The sequence below is a fragment of the Schistocerca serialis genome, chromosome 3 (assembly GCF_023864345.2).
Source record: "Schistocerca serialis cubense isolate TAMUIC-IGC-003099 chromosome 3, iqSchSeri2.2, whole genome shotgun sequence".
Lineage (NCBI taxonomy): Eukaryota > Metazoa > Arthropoda > Insecta > Orthoptera > Acrididae > Schistocerca > Schistocerca serialis.
In genome coordinates this window covers 857,096,074-857,113,855 of record NC_064640.1, presented here as the reverse complement: position 1 = coordinate 857,113,855, position 17,782 = coordinate 857,096,074, and the positions used below count along the sequence as shown (strand labels likewise).

At 39.5% G+C, this 17,782-nt stretch overlaps 1 protein-coding gene across 3 annotated transcripts in view; it reads right to left on the bottom strand.

The window, feature by feature from the left end:
• The window catches only part of LOC126470988 (5-aminolevulinate synthase, erythroid-specific, mitochondrial), a 113,330-nt gene that overhangs the window by 23,264 nt on the left and 72,284 nt on the right, over positions 1-17,782 (bottom strand). For all 3 annotated transcript variants that reach the window (XM_050099031.1, XM_050099032.1, XM_050099033.1), the window contains exons 6-8: positions 17,079-17,289; positions 8,120-8,304; positions 3,374-3,718 (exon numbers count right to left, since the gene is read on the bottom strand). In XM_050099031.1, coding sequence (XP_049954988.1) covers positions 3,374-3,718; positions 8,120-8,304; positions 17,079-17,289 — 741 coding nt within the window. The remainder of the gene's footprint in view (positions 1-3,373; positions 3,719-8,119; positions 8,305-17,078; positions 17,290-17,782) is intronic.

The window sequence follows — 17,782 nt, the reverse complement described above, 5'->3', positions numbered from 1 at the left end:
TGAAACATTATATGTAAATATATGTAATTTACATATAACGTTTCGCAGATGCAGATTCTGCGTGGTATCTTGTTCCTGACAGACACCGTGCATTCATATAATTGATAAGGCTAACTGGGCAGTGGATCCCATTTCTTCAAGTGCGAATGCACAAATATGTCCGACCTGCGAGAATCTCTGAGTAGTGAACAGGAGTATAGTGTACAGGAACTGGGGATAGGTGGCGCTTGGTGGGAGTGTGGTTCGGCGTGCCAAAATAGTCCGTGCAGTAATGATGACGCTATGTCATGGATGGCGCAGCGGTTACCACACCCGCCTAGTAAGCAGGAGATACCGGGTTCAAATCCTAGTACGGTACACGTTTTTGCTCATTGCTGCCGATTCCCGTTAACGTCCCATTGCAGCTGACAGCAGTGATCCCCCTTTAATTTACATGCAACTCACAACATGTTTGATATAAATATTTAAACAGACATATGGTGCTCCACGCCTGTAGAACTACAGCTTGCTTCACTCTGACAAAGAAACATGCAGTTTCATCTTTTAAATATGAGACCTGAACATGCTGCCTGTCATCTTCTCAGCTAGACTAATTTCCAAATTGAATGTTCTTTTTACATAGGAATATGGAATTGTAATCTGTGTTAAATCATCTTTGTGAAAGAATGTCTTCATTGCACTATAGTGTGCCACACAAATATTAGGTGGTGCTCACTCCTCATTACTTTCTAGACTACTGTTTTTTTTAAGTGTTAAGGATATTAACTGTAGCGTCACAAAACATACTGTCTCTAATGAAATTTGTTGTTAATAATGCATTGAAGTTCAGAAGGAATAATGACATCCATAACATTACAAAAAATGACATTGATTACTCTTCATTTGAATAGATTTCAGTTCAAGAAAAGGCGAATGATGCTGCTACCCAATTCTTTAACCATTTATCCAATGAAAATAATCGCCTGACAGAGACAAGTCAAGTTTGAATGCAGGTTGAGAAAGTTCCCCCTGAGAAATTCCTATTCCATTATTTGACAAAATATTAAATGATCATATGGCATTGATGGCCGGAGTCCCCACCTAAGGAAGTTCACCCACCGAGTTGAAAGTCTGAAGTTGACGCCACAGTGTGCGACTTGTGTGTTGATGCCGATGAAATGATGATGACAACACAACACCAAGTCCCTGAGTAGAGAAAAGCTCTGATCCTGCCAAGAACCAAACCCGGGCATGCTGCATGGCAGTCAGACGCGCTGACCACTCAGCTATGGCAGAGGACATTACGTGGTGACCTGTAGCTTGTTACGTGTAGACATTATGCACAGTTACTTGTGTTACTAAGTTAAATGCTGTTTTCTGCTATGTGAACACATCTGTAAATGTTCAGATTGTAGCCGTTTTTAAAGGCCAATTAAGATAATATTTTGTAAAATGACTCATTCCACATAATTAAAATGTACTGAGCAAATGGATCCATGGAACAAAGACATTCCAAACCTAATCAACATCCTATCACACACTCTAAAGCTGCTCTTATTTTCAGTATTCTCCACCAATACAATTACACTGTGTGTTATGAACAGTGAAACAAAAATGCATTGCCCCACGTTACGCATATATCTGAACTGCAATCGGTGGCCAGCACACTGAATTTACGATGACTATTTTGGATTGACAAAATCATCCTGACCAGAAATGGAACAACACTAATGTAAGTAATGTGGCAATGCAGTTTAAATACTCCATTATACAAGGAGCGATCAAAAAGTTTCCATCTGAGGACATTGCTGCAATGTATATGCAACATAGCACAATTCTGATGCAGGTATATATGCACCAATATATACACAAGGTATTGTATTCGACATTCCTGTCTTTGCAATGTGTATGCGGTAAATGTGAACTACGGTGACATTACCATCAACTGCACCCAAACATGACCAACATGCTGTTATTCTTTTCTTGGCAGCCAAAGGACACACACCTGTAGACACCCATTGGAGAATGAAGAATGTGTATGGGGCAGCATGTCTTCAAAAACCACCATTCTAGAGTAGTGTGCCAAGTTTCATGTTGGTCACGATTTGATGCAAGACCCTATATCACAAATGTCGTAACACTGAAGTTAAGTCAACTCAAGTGGAAGACATTTAAGTACTTGCTCCATAGTTCTAATCTCTCCCTGTGTGACTATTACATCTTCAGTTCCTTACAAGAAGCCTTGATGGGTCGACGATTCATGTCACACGAGGATGTGCAGCAGGCAGTTAAGGACTTCTCTACACAGCAGGACACAGTGTTTTACCAAATGGTTATCTTCAACCTGGTGCATTGGTGGGATGATTGCCTCAATGCTCACAATGATTTTACCTGATTCATATACTGATTCTAGAATGTGGTTTCTGTGATGTCCAAAAGAACAAACACCATTTGTTTTTCATCCCACAGTTGTATAAATACATGATGAAATTTAAATTTTGACATTAGCCATAATCGGCCATTGAAATAAATTCAGTGGTGACAAGTGAAGATTTGTGACAAACCAGGATTTGCCACTTTTGGCAAGCAGTTGGTTTAACTGCTACAGCTATCTGAGCACACTTCCTATCCAACCCAAAATCTCAACTTTTCGTAAACAACATACGTAGTGGCCCCCCTCCATTACCCTCATTGCTCACAGCCTCATGCTGATTCTCACAAGTGGTCAGACAAATAGTGCATCTGCAGTGAATGATCATTGATTGCTGTCAGGGTGCGTACATTTATGGGTGTGGTGTTTGTTCTTTTGTACATAATCAGCATAACTATATGCATCTTGACGGAAATGAGTGATCATTCAGTGCAGATGCACTCTCCTTCGACACTCTTGCAGGAACAGCATGAGGCTGTGAACAATGAGGTGTAATGGAAAGGGGATGCTACATCTATAGTGTGCAACAAATTGGGAATTTGAGTTGGATAGTGATCTGACGGCCGACGCAGTTAAGGTGACTGCTTGCATGACGCAGGAAATCTGGGTTCGATTCCTGGTCCAGCACAAATTTCTACTTGTCACTACTGAATTTGTTTCAAAGCCTAATTGTGGTTAATGTTGGGATTTCAATTTTGCCATGGAAACATTCCGATCAGCTCTTATATTACTTGGATGGCACTGTAGGAATGTTAGCAAATTCCATCCCAAAATTTTAATCCTGTGTATAATATGCACGTAAGGAACAAGAGACCATCTGCGTGTGTGGAGGGGCGGGGGGGGGGGGGGGGGGGGGGGGGGGAACACCACACAACACTCTCTCTCTCTTTTTCTTTCTCAATTTAGTTTCAATAAGGTAAACACCAGTTAAATTTAGCGAGACACAAAACAAACATAACATACCCAATGTTCCTGAAATAATATCCATGTTATCCAGCTGCCCATCTCGCTCTCCAATGCCAGCACCATTATGTCCATACAGACCTACAGCATGGACTTCATCTACAAATGTAATTGCTCCATATTTGTGTGCTACGTTACACATCTCTTCTAATGGGCAAACTGCTCCAGTCATTGAATGAACAGTCTCAAATGCAACAATTTTTGGGACAGAAACAGGTAACGTTGATAAAAGTTCCTCCAAATGCTTTACATCATTGTGGCGAAAAATGTGTTTGGGCACATGGCTGTTACGAATTCCATGAATCATTGAAGCATGATTTCCTGCATCAGAAAATATGTGACAACCTGAAAACAAAGAAAAACTTTTGTCATGCATGACACACATTTAGAAAACCAGAAGCAGATGGAAGAAAATTCTTGAATATTTTAGAATCTAGAAATATTTTCAGAATGATCCAGTATATCAATAGACATGAGGTGCCAGAAACAAGTAATAATATTATAATGAAGCCGTTGTTTATGTGCCCCCCCCCCCCCCCCTTGCTGTTCACACTTAACATGGCAGGGGCATATCTCTACCAGACGGATCATGCCCTTTAAAACCATTTTTCCTTCTTGACTAACTTACTTTGTGTGTGTGTGTGTGTGTGTGTGTGTGTGTGTGTGTGTGTGAAATAGTTGCTTTTATGATGCACAATTCAGTTGTGCATTTCATGGCCATGGAAATGAACAAAATTCATTCCGAATCTGGGAACCTGCAGAACAGGACATAAGTCGTTAACTTTAAGTTTTTAGGACAGGTCTACAGGAATCTAGTCAAACACATGACTTGCCCCCACTTAAAAGCAGAACAACATTTTCTAAACGTGAACTAAATTTATAGAAAACTTCATGATAAAACTGTTTAAAGCAATGAAATAAGAGTACATCACAATTATGGGGGCAGTCTAGTCAGCCAGCCAGCTTGGTCCTAAGATAAGAAAATTTTCTATGCAGGTAGAGAGCAGTTTTAAAAAGTCTGATTGGAATATCAAGGACCATTTATCAAACCAAAGCAAAACAGATGCTCTCTCATACCTATGTGAACATGTGGACTGATATCATGAAGTTTATGTGGACTACATATTCATAAAACTAAAGCACAACGTAATGTATCAGTTGCTTATTTACATTTTGTTTCATTAATACAGAAAATTTTGCTGTATGCCAACTTGAAATGATAGCCTTGGTTGTAAATACCAGCAGCACAGTAGGAGAACGTGGGCTGAAGTGGTCAGGGCAGCAAAAGAAGCCACTGAATGTTTTTTACCCTGGGTAGTGCTGCTGCCTGCCAAGAAGTGGTCAAACTAGTTCCAATATATACCATAATTGTTATCAATGAGTTTGATATAGGAAGTTTGGTCTATTATTTTTTGGGGTGTAAAGTAAGTCATCATTTGTATTATTCTTATTACCTTACTGATACTTAGAGCAGGTGTGGGCAAACAGTGGCCTGTTAATGGTTTTTGTGTAGGTGAACAAGACAGTCAGAATTTTTATGCAACATTTTTGAATTGTGAAGTTAACTAATGGATGCAATCATTTTAAAAGGTGCAGACCTCTGCTAACTTCAGCTTTCACAAAGGGAACACTGCCCCCCCCCCCCCCCCACCCCAAAACTATTGCCCACCCCTGACACAGAGCAATACTCTTTTACACAGCCAATGTTAAAACAAAACATCTTTTGGATTACAAATGTAGTTCCTCTTTTCTTTTGATATTACAGTCTCATCCATTAATCAATAATGCTGACATGGTGACCAATCATGAAAGATGGCCATACTACTAAACAGGAAAAGTGGCCACTCTTCTCAGCAGTTCATTTTTAATCCATTTACCCAGTAAGAGTGAGTTACTTCCATATATCACCCTGAATATTACAGATTGAGTTCTCGACACTTATTTACAAAGCTATCACCCCTCATTCTACCCCTTTGTGATAATTTTGACTTAATTAATTATATTTAAAACATTCCCTTTTCTGTTGTATCTGGCCTAGCACAAAAATTCATTCAAAATGGTCCGCTGCAACAGCTAGGTACTGTTTTAAATACTAGGGTATCAAGATGCCTTGGAAATATATCTGGAAATCAGAGCAAGAAACATTCGAACCTGCTAGGATGAAAAAAGGCGTTGAGGTGGTAAAGAATGATAGGATGCCTTTTTCTTCAGTGGTAAAGTAATTTAATGTTCCACACAACACAGTGAAGAGGAGAGTTTTAGGAAAAAAGAGATGCAGTAGATGATGCCGAGACAATTAATTTAATACAAGACATAACGGGGCAGCAAATTTTGGCAAATACCACAAAAGTAGATGACAAATGTTGTACACGCGATGTCACATCAAAAAGGCAGAGGGTAGTTTCAAGTGCATGCATGAAGGGATGATTAAGCGATGCACTATACGCACTAATGGAAAATGTGCAAATTTCGAGCACCATTTGTAAATGTGATCTAATGTAAATATAGAAGTTACACAATTCTTGTGCTCACTGTAACCAAGCAAAAATTAATCTGATTTTGTGTTTCTTTCCGTCTCTTCATTTTTTTTTTGTTTCGAGACATTATGTAGTAATGAAGATGTAAGATCATTTGCTGGTAATGATGCAATTTGGAAGCTCATACTCATTTACTTGCGACAATGTGGTAGGTTTTGTTGTACTGCACTTTGCAAAAACCAGAGGAGACCATGAGACTGGTAAATAAATTAATGAATTCGTACCTCTACGTTAACCCGTAATTTTCCCTCACAATGAAAAAAATTCTGCCTGCTAGATACATGACTCAAAACCTGAGTCCCATGTGCTAAAGTTGAGCACATAGGTACAGAGCCACACCAACATGAATAACTGACTTGGGTCGGAATGATTAGGTGCAACAGACTGATAGGCTAAACCACTGGATGTGCGGTGAGGTATGTCATCTGATGACATCGCATGTTCAATATTTGTCATCCACTTTTCAGGTATTTCCCAACATTTGCAGTCCTATGTGTCATATTAGATTACTTGTCTCAGCATCATCTACGTCCCTTCAGAGATTTTTAAATGTCAATATGAATCACCCTGTACAGGCACTGGCCACATTACTCCCTTAGGTAGGGAACAGTGAACACTATGTAAGCTTGGGGAAAAATGCATATTGTTCCTATACATTATTTTTTTCCACTTAATAATATGTGGTGTGACACCTTACAATACATGGACTCAAAATGAGTGAGCCCAAAGCTTTTATCAATAACAATGGTTCGGTGAAAATCCAATTTCCCTCAGAGTGGCCATTTTACGTCACCTTCCCTCTGTGACTTACGCATTACAAAATGACTTTACATATAACACATGTTAAACACATTAGATTTTCTGTATTGTTAAGCATGTGCACAGGTTTTAAAATAAGTAGAAGAACGAGTGATTTGTCCTCTCCATTAATAGTTAATGGAAAATTCCCTTTAATCACATTGCACCCATAATTATGGTCCCTCTAAACACAGTTTCCATACAAAAGTATATCATAATAAAAGTGCATATAATGTATTATTATATTATTTAACTGATTTACTATTTTCCTGTGATTTTGCTTGCAAAATACTTCATGTTGCTAAATTCAATACTTCATCAACCTACACCTGTTTTTTTTCCATGGAAGACCTCTATTTCACTGTTATAAACCAACCTGCCATATGTAAACATCAAAATGTTTTCTCTCTCTCTCTCTCTCTCTCTCTCTCTCTCTCTCTCTCTCACCCTCTCACCCTACCCCCTAGGAGTCACTGACAGTCAGTCAAAACTACTTTCTCCATCTCATTTCTTTAACATTTCATTACCTTCATATTATTAAAGAAACACGGCGGTTTATACATTCAAGATAAACAGTGAAGTAAGATTTCTTGTACACAAAAATCAAAATGGAACAGCACTGCATAGTCCTAGTCATTACATGTAAAATGTTACGATGATGATTTGATTAATTACTTCAGTCATAGAGAAGTAGGCTATTTACAACCTAATGGATGAAAAAACATGTTGGTCAGTAGTATTTGTCAAGCATTCTGTGAGAGGTAATGGTCTACATTTCCTAATTCACAGACTGTATCATCATTCAGCATAAAATCCTAACTATCTGGACAATCAAGTTACCTTCCATTAGGAATGTGGGTGCACTCAGCGATCGTGATATGACTTTCAAATGATAGAGCACAGCAATCAGTCACCCTCTTGCACGTTTTATCAGGCAAATAGATTTCGGCTAGTGCCTAGCCATTATCAATGCACTATTATGAGAAAGGACAACTGATTGCTGTGCTCTATCATCTGAAATATCTGGACAGAGACTCATGTAATGAGGACATCAGGTGCTTGTCCATTGAAAAAAATAAGTAAAAACTGTATTATTAACACCTTCAAGTTTTTCAGTAGAGTAGACAACTTATCAACATTCCATCTGACTCCCTCGTACATCTGTTTCTGCTGATATTCATGACACACATACCATATTATTCCACTGGGCACACACTAAACATTATCTGTTTTTCTGTACGTACAATAACACACAAATAAAGGAAACTGAATGTGTGTTCATCCTGCTGTAGTGGCATGAAACAAAATTTTAAAAACTCTATTCAGAAAGTATTGTGTGTGTTCCCATCAAGTTACATCAAGACAAGGAGAAAAGGTAATAAGTTTATCAAATGAAACAATCATAGCATACCAGGCAAAGCTTTGGCAAGAGTAAACAGGGTAGAATCATTAGCTACAAAGCAAGAAGTGAACAGGAGTGCAGCTTCTTTTTGGTGTAATGATGCTAATTCAGCTTCCAGCTTCTCATGAAACATAGAATTTCCAGAAATGTTACGAGTTCCTCCAGCTCCAGCTCCATGGGTCTCTAAGGCTTGCCTGCAAAGAAAGTGAAATTCTGAATTAATACTCTTGTGATTACCATTTTTGCAAATTTATTTCTTGAGTCTATAACTATAGATGTAGTTCAATAAGGGTTCACATTGTTCTTGCTTGTGCGTTTTGATACTCCCTACTTTGCACATGTTCCTTCACTATGTCCAGTAGAATAATATTCTGGGCTAATTTCATACAAAGTCACTTAGGTGCTCACTGGATGCAGGTGTTGTTCATTTACTGACATAATTTCAATTTTCATAACATACTGTTGTTATTCTTATTTCTGACTTAAGACAGTGCAGTTCAAAGATGTCCTGAGTCAACCAAAATGTGCAAATTTATTTGTGACATTATACGCAGTCCTTGAAAAGATGCAGTCATTTTGGCATTACAGACTGCAATAGCAGTGGTATGTATGGTGTTTCAGTCTGAAAAGTACAAGGAACATATGCAGTGATATGGAGAGTGGAATTATATTTCTTGTCACAAATTTCCACTAACCAGGAAATGATAGGGATGAGAGAAAACCTATCAGTAAATAGAATTACTGCCAAAGGGGGGGGGGGGGCACTCTTCATTGCACTGTATTGGCATTTTACAGTCATAGACAGCATCCCACATGGCAAAAGGTGGCAAGAGTTTTACACACTATGAATGGCTGCACAGGGATCTATCATTTAATTAGCAGAATTCCAAAATCTTTAACCTTCACATATAGAAAACGCAGTAAGACATATTCTGATGGAGTGATCCTATACTGTAAGCAGCTCAACAACCCACCAGGAAAGAAAATCATTGCCACCCCATAACGTATCTTGACGAGACCTGGCTTAATCAAAACCATGTCACAAAATCCATGTGGCAAGATGTGAAGGTCAGTGACAATTTGAAAGTGATGACTTTTTGTCTGTTATTCAGGATCATCAAAAAGTACCTTCCTCAAAATTTCTAAACTAATATTTACATCAAGCAAATCTAATGATCGCCATGAAGAGATGGTTTTGTGATATATTACACATTTTGGAGGAAGGTTGTGTCATCATCATCATATATAGTGCCAGTCATCATTCAAAAAAAGGAGGAGAAGTTTCCAATTCGTATGCAAAGAAGGAAGAAACTGTGCAAAGGCTAGAAGAGAAAAGTATTTGAATTTTGGGCTGCTATAAAAAAGTGGAGATATCAGAGGAAGTCAGGTGCCACAAGAGCCTTTATAACCAATGTGAACTTTACTGCATAGCATTAGAAACTGGCCACAAGGCTGTGATACACTCCTGGAAATTGAAATAAGAACACCGTGAATTCATTGTCCCAGGAAGGGGAAACTTTATTGACACATTCCTGGGGTCAGATACATCACATGATCACACTGACAGAACCACAGGCACATAGACACAGGCAACAGAGCATGCACAATGTCGGCACTAGTACAGTGTATATCCACCTTTCGCAGCAATGCAGGCTGCTATTCTCCCATGGAGACGATCGTAGAGATGCTGGATGTAGTCCTGTGGAACGGCTTGCCATGCCATTTCCACCTGGCGCCTCAGTTGGACCAGCATTCGTGCTGGACGTGCAGACCGCGTGAGACGACGCTTCATCCAGTCCCAAACATGCTCAATGGGGGACAGATCCGGAGATCCTGCTGGCCAGGGTAGTTGACTTACACCTTCTAGAGCACGTTGGGTGGCACGGGATACAAGCGGACGTGCATTGTCCTGTTGGAACAGCAAGTTCCCTTGCCGGTCTAGGAATGGTAGAACGATGGGTTCGATGACGGTTTGGATGTACCGTACACTATTCAGTGTCCCCTCGACGATCACCAGTGGTGTACGGCCAGTGTAGGAGATCGCTCCCCACACCATGATGCCGGGTGTTGGCCCTGTGTGCCTCGGTCGTATGCAGTCCTGATTGTGGCGCTCACCTGCACGGTGCCAAACACGCATACGACCATCATTGGCACCAAGGCAGAAGCGACTCTCATCGCTGAAGACGACACGTCTCCATTCGTCCCTCCATTCACGCCTGTCGCGACACCACTGGAGGCGGGCTGCACGATGTTGGGGCGTGAGCGGAAGACGGCCTAACGGTGTGCGGGACCGTAGCCCAGCCTCATGGAGACGGTTGCGAATGGTCCTCGCCGATACCCCAGGAGCAACAGTGTCCCTAATTTGCTGGGAAGTGGCGGTGCGGTCCCCTACGGCACTGCGTACGATCCTACGGTCTTGGCGTGCATCCGTCCATCGCTGCGGTCCGGTCCCAGGTCGACGGGCACGTGCACCTTCCGCCGACCACTGGCGACAACATCGATGTACTGTGGAGACCTCACGCCCCACGTGTTGAGCAATTCGGCGGTACGTCCACCCGGCCTCCCGCATGCCCGCTATACGCCCTCGCTCAAAGTCCGTCAACTGCACATACGGTTCACGTCCACGCTGTCGCGGCATGCTACCAGTGTTAAAGACTGCGATGGAGCTCCGTATGCCACGGCAAACTGGCTGACACTGACGGCGGCGGTGCACAAATGCTGCGCAGCTAGCGCCATTCGACGGCCAACACCGCGGTTCCTGGTGTGTCCGCTGTGCCGTGCGTGTGATCATTGCTTGTACAGCCCTCTCGCAGTGTCCGGAGCAAGTATGGTGGGTCTGACACACCGGTGTCAATGTGTTCTTTTTTCCATTTCCAGGAGTGTATTTTCCCCTTACCACTGCCTATACAACCCAACATAAAATACCACATTTACACGACTGTAAGATGACTTTTTTCCAAAATTTATTACTCGAAAAATACATTATGATGTCACATTCACTGATAAAGCTTTGGTTGCAGGAAGCTTTGGTAGTTAGGGTCACAAGTAGATTTAACTTGATGATTTCAGAAGGGTGGGATGGCATGCAATGGCACATGGATGACTGAGTGCGAGGAGGATAGCGGTGAGCTAAATGTGATCAGAACTGATCTTACAAATGGACATATACTCAGCAATGTTATACATTTCTACAGGAGAACTGGATTACTGCCAGAAATGCCCCATGTTTTACCTAGGACAAACAGGCTGAGGTTTCAACACCAGGTATACAGAACACATTGAAGCCTAGACACACAGCAGCAGCGTGTGTGTGTGTGTGTGTGTGTGTGTGTGTGTGTGTGTGTGTGTGTGTGCGCGCGCACGAGACCCATTTGGAAAAGTAGAGTGAAATGTCAAAGTACTCCACCAATTAAATAAAGGGCATAAAATGAACCTGTTAGAACAACTGGAGATATATTCACATTACAGAAACTATGAAGATGAAATATTAAATGGAAAAACTTGATAGTGATAGTGATAGTGAAAAAAAAAAAAAAGAAAAATCTGATGTAAATATATTCACACAAAACACCGGAAATGTGGAAAGATAATTGAAACAGAAGGTTCAGCAATGATGCTAAAGCAACTACTGCTTGACAACAATGTCGATATCAAAAGTTGGAAACATATAACGAAGTTAGTTTTTTGTTCCACTGAACATTTACACAATAAATTGTTATGATGCCGAATGAGTCATTTTATATTCACATCGTAAATTATTTTGTACATGTACCGACATGCCGATCATTTGCAAGTTTTTTTTTTCTTTTTTATTTAAAATATACAGATGTGAGTTATTAGTTCGCACCCACCACCTTTTACACATAACGATAACAGAAATAAAACAAACTTCTTCAGTTTGATTTCAAATTTTACCTTGCTGTCTGACAGACATTTTACATAACTGGGTACCAAAAATTTAAATTGTAGTATTGTGCACCACTTTTTGTGCTAAAGACAACCTTAACGGGGGAATAATGAAGAGTTCTGTTAGCCATAAATGGTCTGATTTCTGCACTAAGGAGGCGAGAGAGTAACATATTGTTGATATTCAGTTTGCTTAATGCTGTAAGGACTGTAAATTGTGTTGTTTCTAATGGAGGAAAATCACAGCTGTGACTGTTGTATCTACGCGTTTGCAGCTCACAATTGGTTCTTGCAGAAAGAACAAAACTAATTTCAATTTTACAGTTATTCACAATGCAGAGAATACGAACAACTGTGCAGCACGACGAGAATTTGATGTCACAGAAGCGAATGCTCAAAGGTGGCATCAAATGAATAAATTACATATCAGCAATTCTACATGCCAAATTTTCAGGTGATCAGATCAGGGTAGTTACATGAACTGAAGCAGCAGGCTGTTCAGTATGTGTGAAACAGCCACAATTAAGGCTTCACAATTGAGAAATTATCTGAATGAAGAGCAAGAGGTAAGAGGAATTTTTCAGCTGCACAGATGGTGGAATTCACAGAAGGTAAGAGATGGGGTATGACAATGACGAGGATTGGGTTTATGTATAATGCAGAACACCATTAGCTCAGTGACTTCCTGCAGCTTTTGATGAAAAACTATTCATGTATCAGTATCACACAATCTGTCGAAGAGAAAACTATAACTGATTACAATTATAGTGTTAACCTTTTTAGGCAGATCTTAAGACATTATAATTCAACATGACAGTTCATACATTTGATTAGTTAGAATATGCTAAAAATAAATTTCTCAAGGAGTCTCTTCTTTACGACACTAAAATAAAAACAAAAAATTAATCTGATTTGATCCATTAGACTGTGAAAACAATAGGTTTGTTTACAAATAGCTTTTCTGCTACCAGTCAAGATTTTCTTTTATTTATATTTAACATGTAGCGTTTTGGGAAACGATTCCCATTCTCAAGTGCATTTTCCTCTGTCTACTATGCCACTTTTTTTTGTGTGAGGTTCTACAGCATTCTTTTTCCTTTACTGCAATATATAAAAATGTACAATTTTTTATTGATTATTAATCTTTATGTACAGACAGTAGCAACATTTCGAAGAACTTGCACTTACGATTTTCCTGTGGTCCATTTGTGCAGAGACTTATAACTTACATGAACAATTATAAAAACATTTTTAGGTGTAGTCAACAGAGATAATGATATAGCTCTTTCCAGAGAACAATATACTTTTGTGTACAGGGTATTTATCTTAATGACTTGGATCATGATTTGCTTATATTTACTTACAACAGTGCTTATTTTTGTGTGTTACTATTTTAAGTAAACTGCTGAAGCATCTGAAGAAATTCACTGATTCACTATAAAGTTTTTCCATTTAATATTTCATCTTCATAGTTTCTGTAATGTGAATATATCTCCAGTTGTTCTAACAGGTTCATTTTATGCCCTTTATTTAATTGGTGGAGTACTTTGACATTTCACTCTACTCTTCCAAATGGGTCTCGTGCACATACACATGCTGTGTGTCTAGGCTTCAATGTGTTCTGTACACCTGGTGTTGAAACCTCAGCCTGTTTGTTCTGGAAAACATGGGGCATTTCTGGCATATTACTTTGTATATTCCAGAGTCTAAGCATGGGTCATAACAACACTTTATGTTATTTATTAGCTACAGAAAAACCAACTTTTACTTTCTGGATCCTGAAAATATTTGCATTCTTCTCTGATATACTGCCAATGTATGGGACACTAGGTATCAATGAATTTCTTCAGATGCTTTGAAAGTATACTTAAATAAAAATAGTAGAATACAGGAAACAAGCACAATTGTAAATAGATACAGGCAAATTATGATCCAGATTGTTACGATAAATACCCTCTATGCAAAAAGTATATCATACACTATGGAGGACCTACAGCATTATCTCTGTTGATTACCTCTAAAAACATCTTTGTAATTATATGTTTATGTAAGTTTGTTATTCACAATGGGTACTGTGAGCAGAAAATTGTGTGTGATGTTTAATATGTGTGAGACTCTGCAAAAATGGACCACAAGAAAACTACAAGAATAAGTTCTTCCAAATTTCACTACAAACTATAAATAAAGGTCAACACTCAACTAAAAATTGTGCATTTTTATATACTGCAGTAAAGGCAACACAACAATGCAGAACCTCACACATTAAAAACGTTGCAATAAAAGGCATCATATAAAGAGAAAAACACACTCGAAAATGTAACTTGTTTCCAGAAATGAGTTGTGTATAATACAAATAAAAGAAAATTGTGACTGGTGGTAGGAAATTTTTTATATAAGAAAAAAAGACATCAACAATTTTTTTTAAAAAGGAGCAAGTTGTCTTATCATTGGATAAATGTGGTATATGGGTGCCACTGAAAGGAAAAGTTACATTCAGAAATAAACTGAGGTGGCAAAAATCATAGATACCTCCTAATATCATGTCTGACCTCTTTTTACCAGGTATAGTGCAACAACTTGTCATGGCACAGACTCAACAAGTTGTTGGAAGTCCCCCATGGAAATATTGAGCCATGTTCCCTCTATAGCTGTTCATGATTGTGGTAGTGTTGCTGGTGGAGGATTTTGTGCACAAACTGACCTCTCGATTATGTCCCAAAAATGTTCGATGGGATTCATGTCGGGCGATCTAGATGGCCCAACCATTCTCTCAAAATGTCCAGAATGTTCTTCAAACCAATCATGAACAACTGTGACCTGCCAACATGGTGCACTGTCATCTGTAAAAGTTCCATCATTGTTTGGAGACACAAATGGGTGAAAACGTTCTCCAAGTACACAAACATAACTATTTCCAGTCAATGATCAGTTCAGTTTGACCACAGGAACCAGTCTGTCCCGTGTAGACACAGCCCTCACCATCACAGCACCACCACCAGCTTGCACATTGCCTCGTTTACAACTTGGGTCCATGGCTTCATGGGCTCAGTGCCACACACTAACCCTACCATCAGCTCTTATCAACTGAATTCCTGACTCATCTGACCAGGCCACATTTTCCAGTTGTCTAGGACCCAACTGATATGGCCACAAGCCCAGGAAAGGCTATGCAGCCAACGTCTGCTCCCATAGCCCATTAACACCATATGTTGCCACATTGCCCAAATGCCCAAATGGGTAATTTTGTCGTATGTCCCATATTGATTTCTGCTGTTATTTCATGCAGTGTTGCTTGTCTGTTAACACTGACAATTCTAAGAAACTGCCACTGCTCTGGATTGTTAATTGAAGCCCGTTTGTCACTGCATTGTCCGTGGTGAGAAATAAAAGGCCTGCAATTTGGTATTTTCAGCACACTCTTGACACTGTGGATCTCAGAATATTGATTTCTCTAATGATTTCCTAAATGGGATGTCCCATGCATCTACCTCCAACCACCGTTCCATGTTCAAGAGTCTGTGAAGTCCTGTTGTGTGCCATAATCATATAGGAAGCCTTTTCACATGAGTCACCTGAGTACAAATGACAGCTCTGCAGTTGCACTACCCTTTTATACCACGTGTACATCATACTACCACCATCTGTATATGCGCATATCGTTACACCATAACTTTTGTCACCTCAGTACGTTATATTCAGCATTACAGATGTGCACAATTTACTTTAGGAAGCCACTGACAATGCTCCTGTGGGAGACTGGGGTAAATGTTTACTTCACATTGAAAATTTTCAAGTGAATGACACTATGAAAAAGGCTGTCAAGAAAATTTCATGGAAAGCATTTACATTCCTCCAGATCTTTCAGATACACTTAGTTCTTTAGAACAACACAGTCACAAAACAATAACTTAAATTAACCATTTTGTTTCTTGTTCCTTCTCTCGCCTCAAACTTTTAAACACTGTTCCCTCTCTCCAGTCCCCTTTCGGTTTTCTTCCTCTTTCCTCTCTCCGGCCAACAATTTACTGAATATGGCACAAAAGCTACAGGGGTATAGTGCCTGCGCTAGCACATTTGTAGATTTTAGTGGTAGTGAGTAGAGGACCTGTATCTTCTGCTTTGCACCTAGGTTGAAATTAATACGCAGAGTTAATGAATACTTAAATCTTGGTATAAAGGAGGAGGAGGAGGAGGAGGAGGAGGAGGAGATTAGTGTTTAAAGTACCGCTGACAACGAGGTCATTAGAGACGGAGCACAAGATCGGACTAGGGAAGGATGGGGAAGGAAATCGGCCATGCCCTTTCGAAGGAACCATCCTAGCATTTGCCTGAAGTGATCTAGGGAAATCACGGAAAACCTAAATCAGGATGGCCGGACGCGGGATTGAACCGCCGTCCTCCCGAATGCGAGTCCAATGTGCTAACCACTGTGCCATAAATCTTGGTATAACTGAAATTGGATTTTATTTGTAAATTACCATATAAACAAATCATAGTATGTTTTGCAATATTCCTTAAAATTCACATGAAAATACATTAAAATTCGAAAAATCTCACGAATGGAACTATGGCTGCTACTTCACAACAGTATTTTAAACATTTTCTCAACACAAAGTTCCACAACCATAATTAATTGTTTGAAAGAAGTCATTTTTCTGCTTCTGGCTGTAAAATTGTTTTTACAATGACTAGTTGATATTGGTAAACATGCTATTTCCCAGTCAGTGCCTTGTAGCACATTACGCAGTGTTAACTCATCTATGTGCAACCCACCATTGTTGACTATATTATTAAATGGTAAAATTTCCCGCATTTGGCTCTACACACTTTGACACAGTCCCAAAACTTCTGATTTTTGGCAGCTGTGGGCTATGGTGAGATCTTAAGTGGGGGAGGCATGCAGGAAAGGCAGAGGGGGTACCTTCCTTACTTGTTCCTCCAGTTGCGAATTTTGCTGCTCCATATTACAGCATCAATGAATATCACATTGCTACCAAAAGTGAGTCCCTATTTATTATCTTATACTGCTTTGGTACAGAATATAAGTATTCACTTTGTTTACCTCACAGCCTCCTTAACTTTTGGATGACATGACATCCCGAGATAATCATTTGAACACCAAACTGTAATAGGCCTTTCACCCCAACTATATTCATATGCAGCAGGAAATGCGGATGCCAATCTGTTAACTTTCTTGAATATACGGTACGAATGATCTTTCTTTTTTCGCATTATCTGTTCATGAAAGAATTCCTCATACTGGAAGATGTCATCTGCAAAAAGAGATAAACAAAAGAATAGAATATGCAAGAATAATTGTGTATGAAGACATTATGAGCATTTTTTAAAATTCCGGTTTGTATCACTTAACTGTTCGGGTCATGTAATCTTCATTACACAAACAATTTTAATCAAAAACATCATCGGGTTAAAATCCAGGCAAACAGATTGTGTGATTCAATTTATTATCTTTCAACAGATGAGCAATACAACTGTAATGTTCAAAAATATTTAACAGCTGTTAACCCCGGCCTATTAAAAAAATGTTGATCATTACACTCCAATTAAAATTACTTTGTGGTTGACAGGCTGCAGTGGTGGGAAAAAGTCATGCTGGCATGCAGCCAGCCATACTTCACAAGGTGCTGCATTTAACCTACAAAACAGGTAACACAGTAAGCACGTCATGCTTGAGAATGAGCTGTGATTGGATGACTGCTTACCCCTACCACTCGACTTGCTAAAATGTCAATCACAAAGTAATTT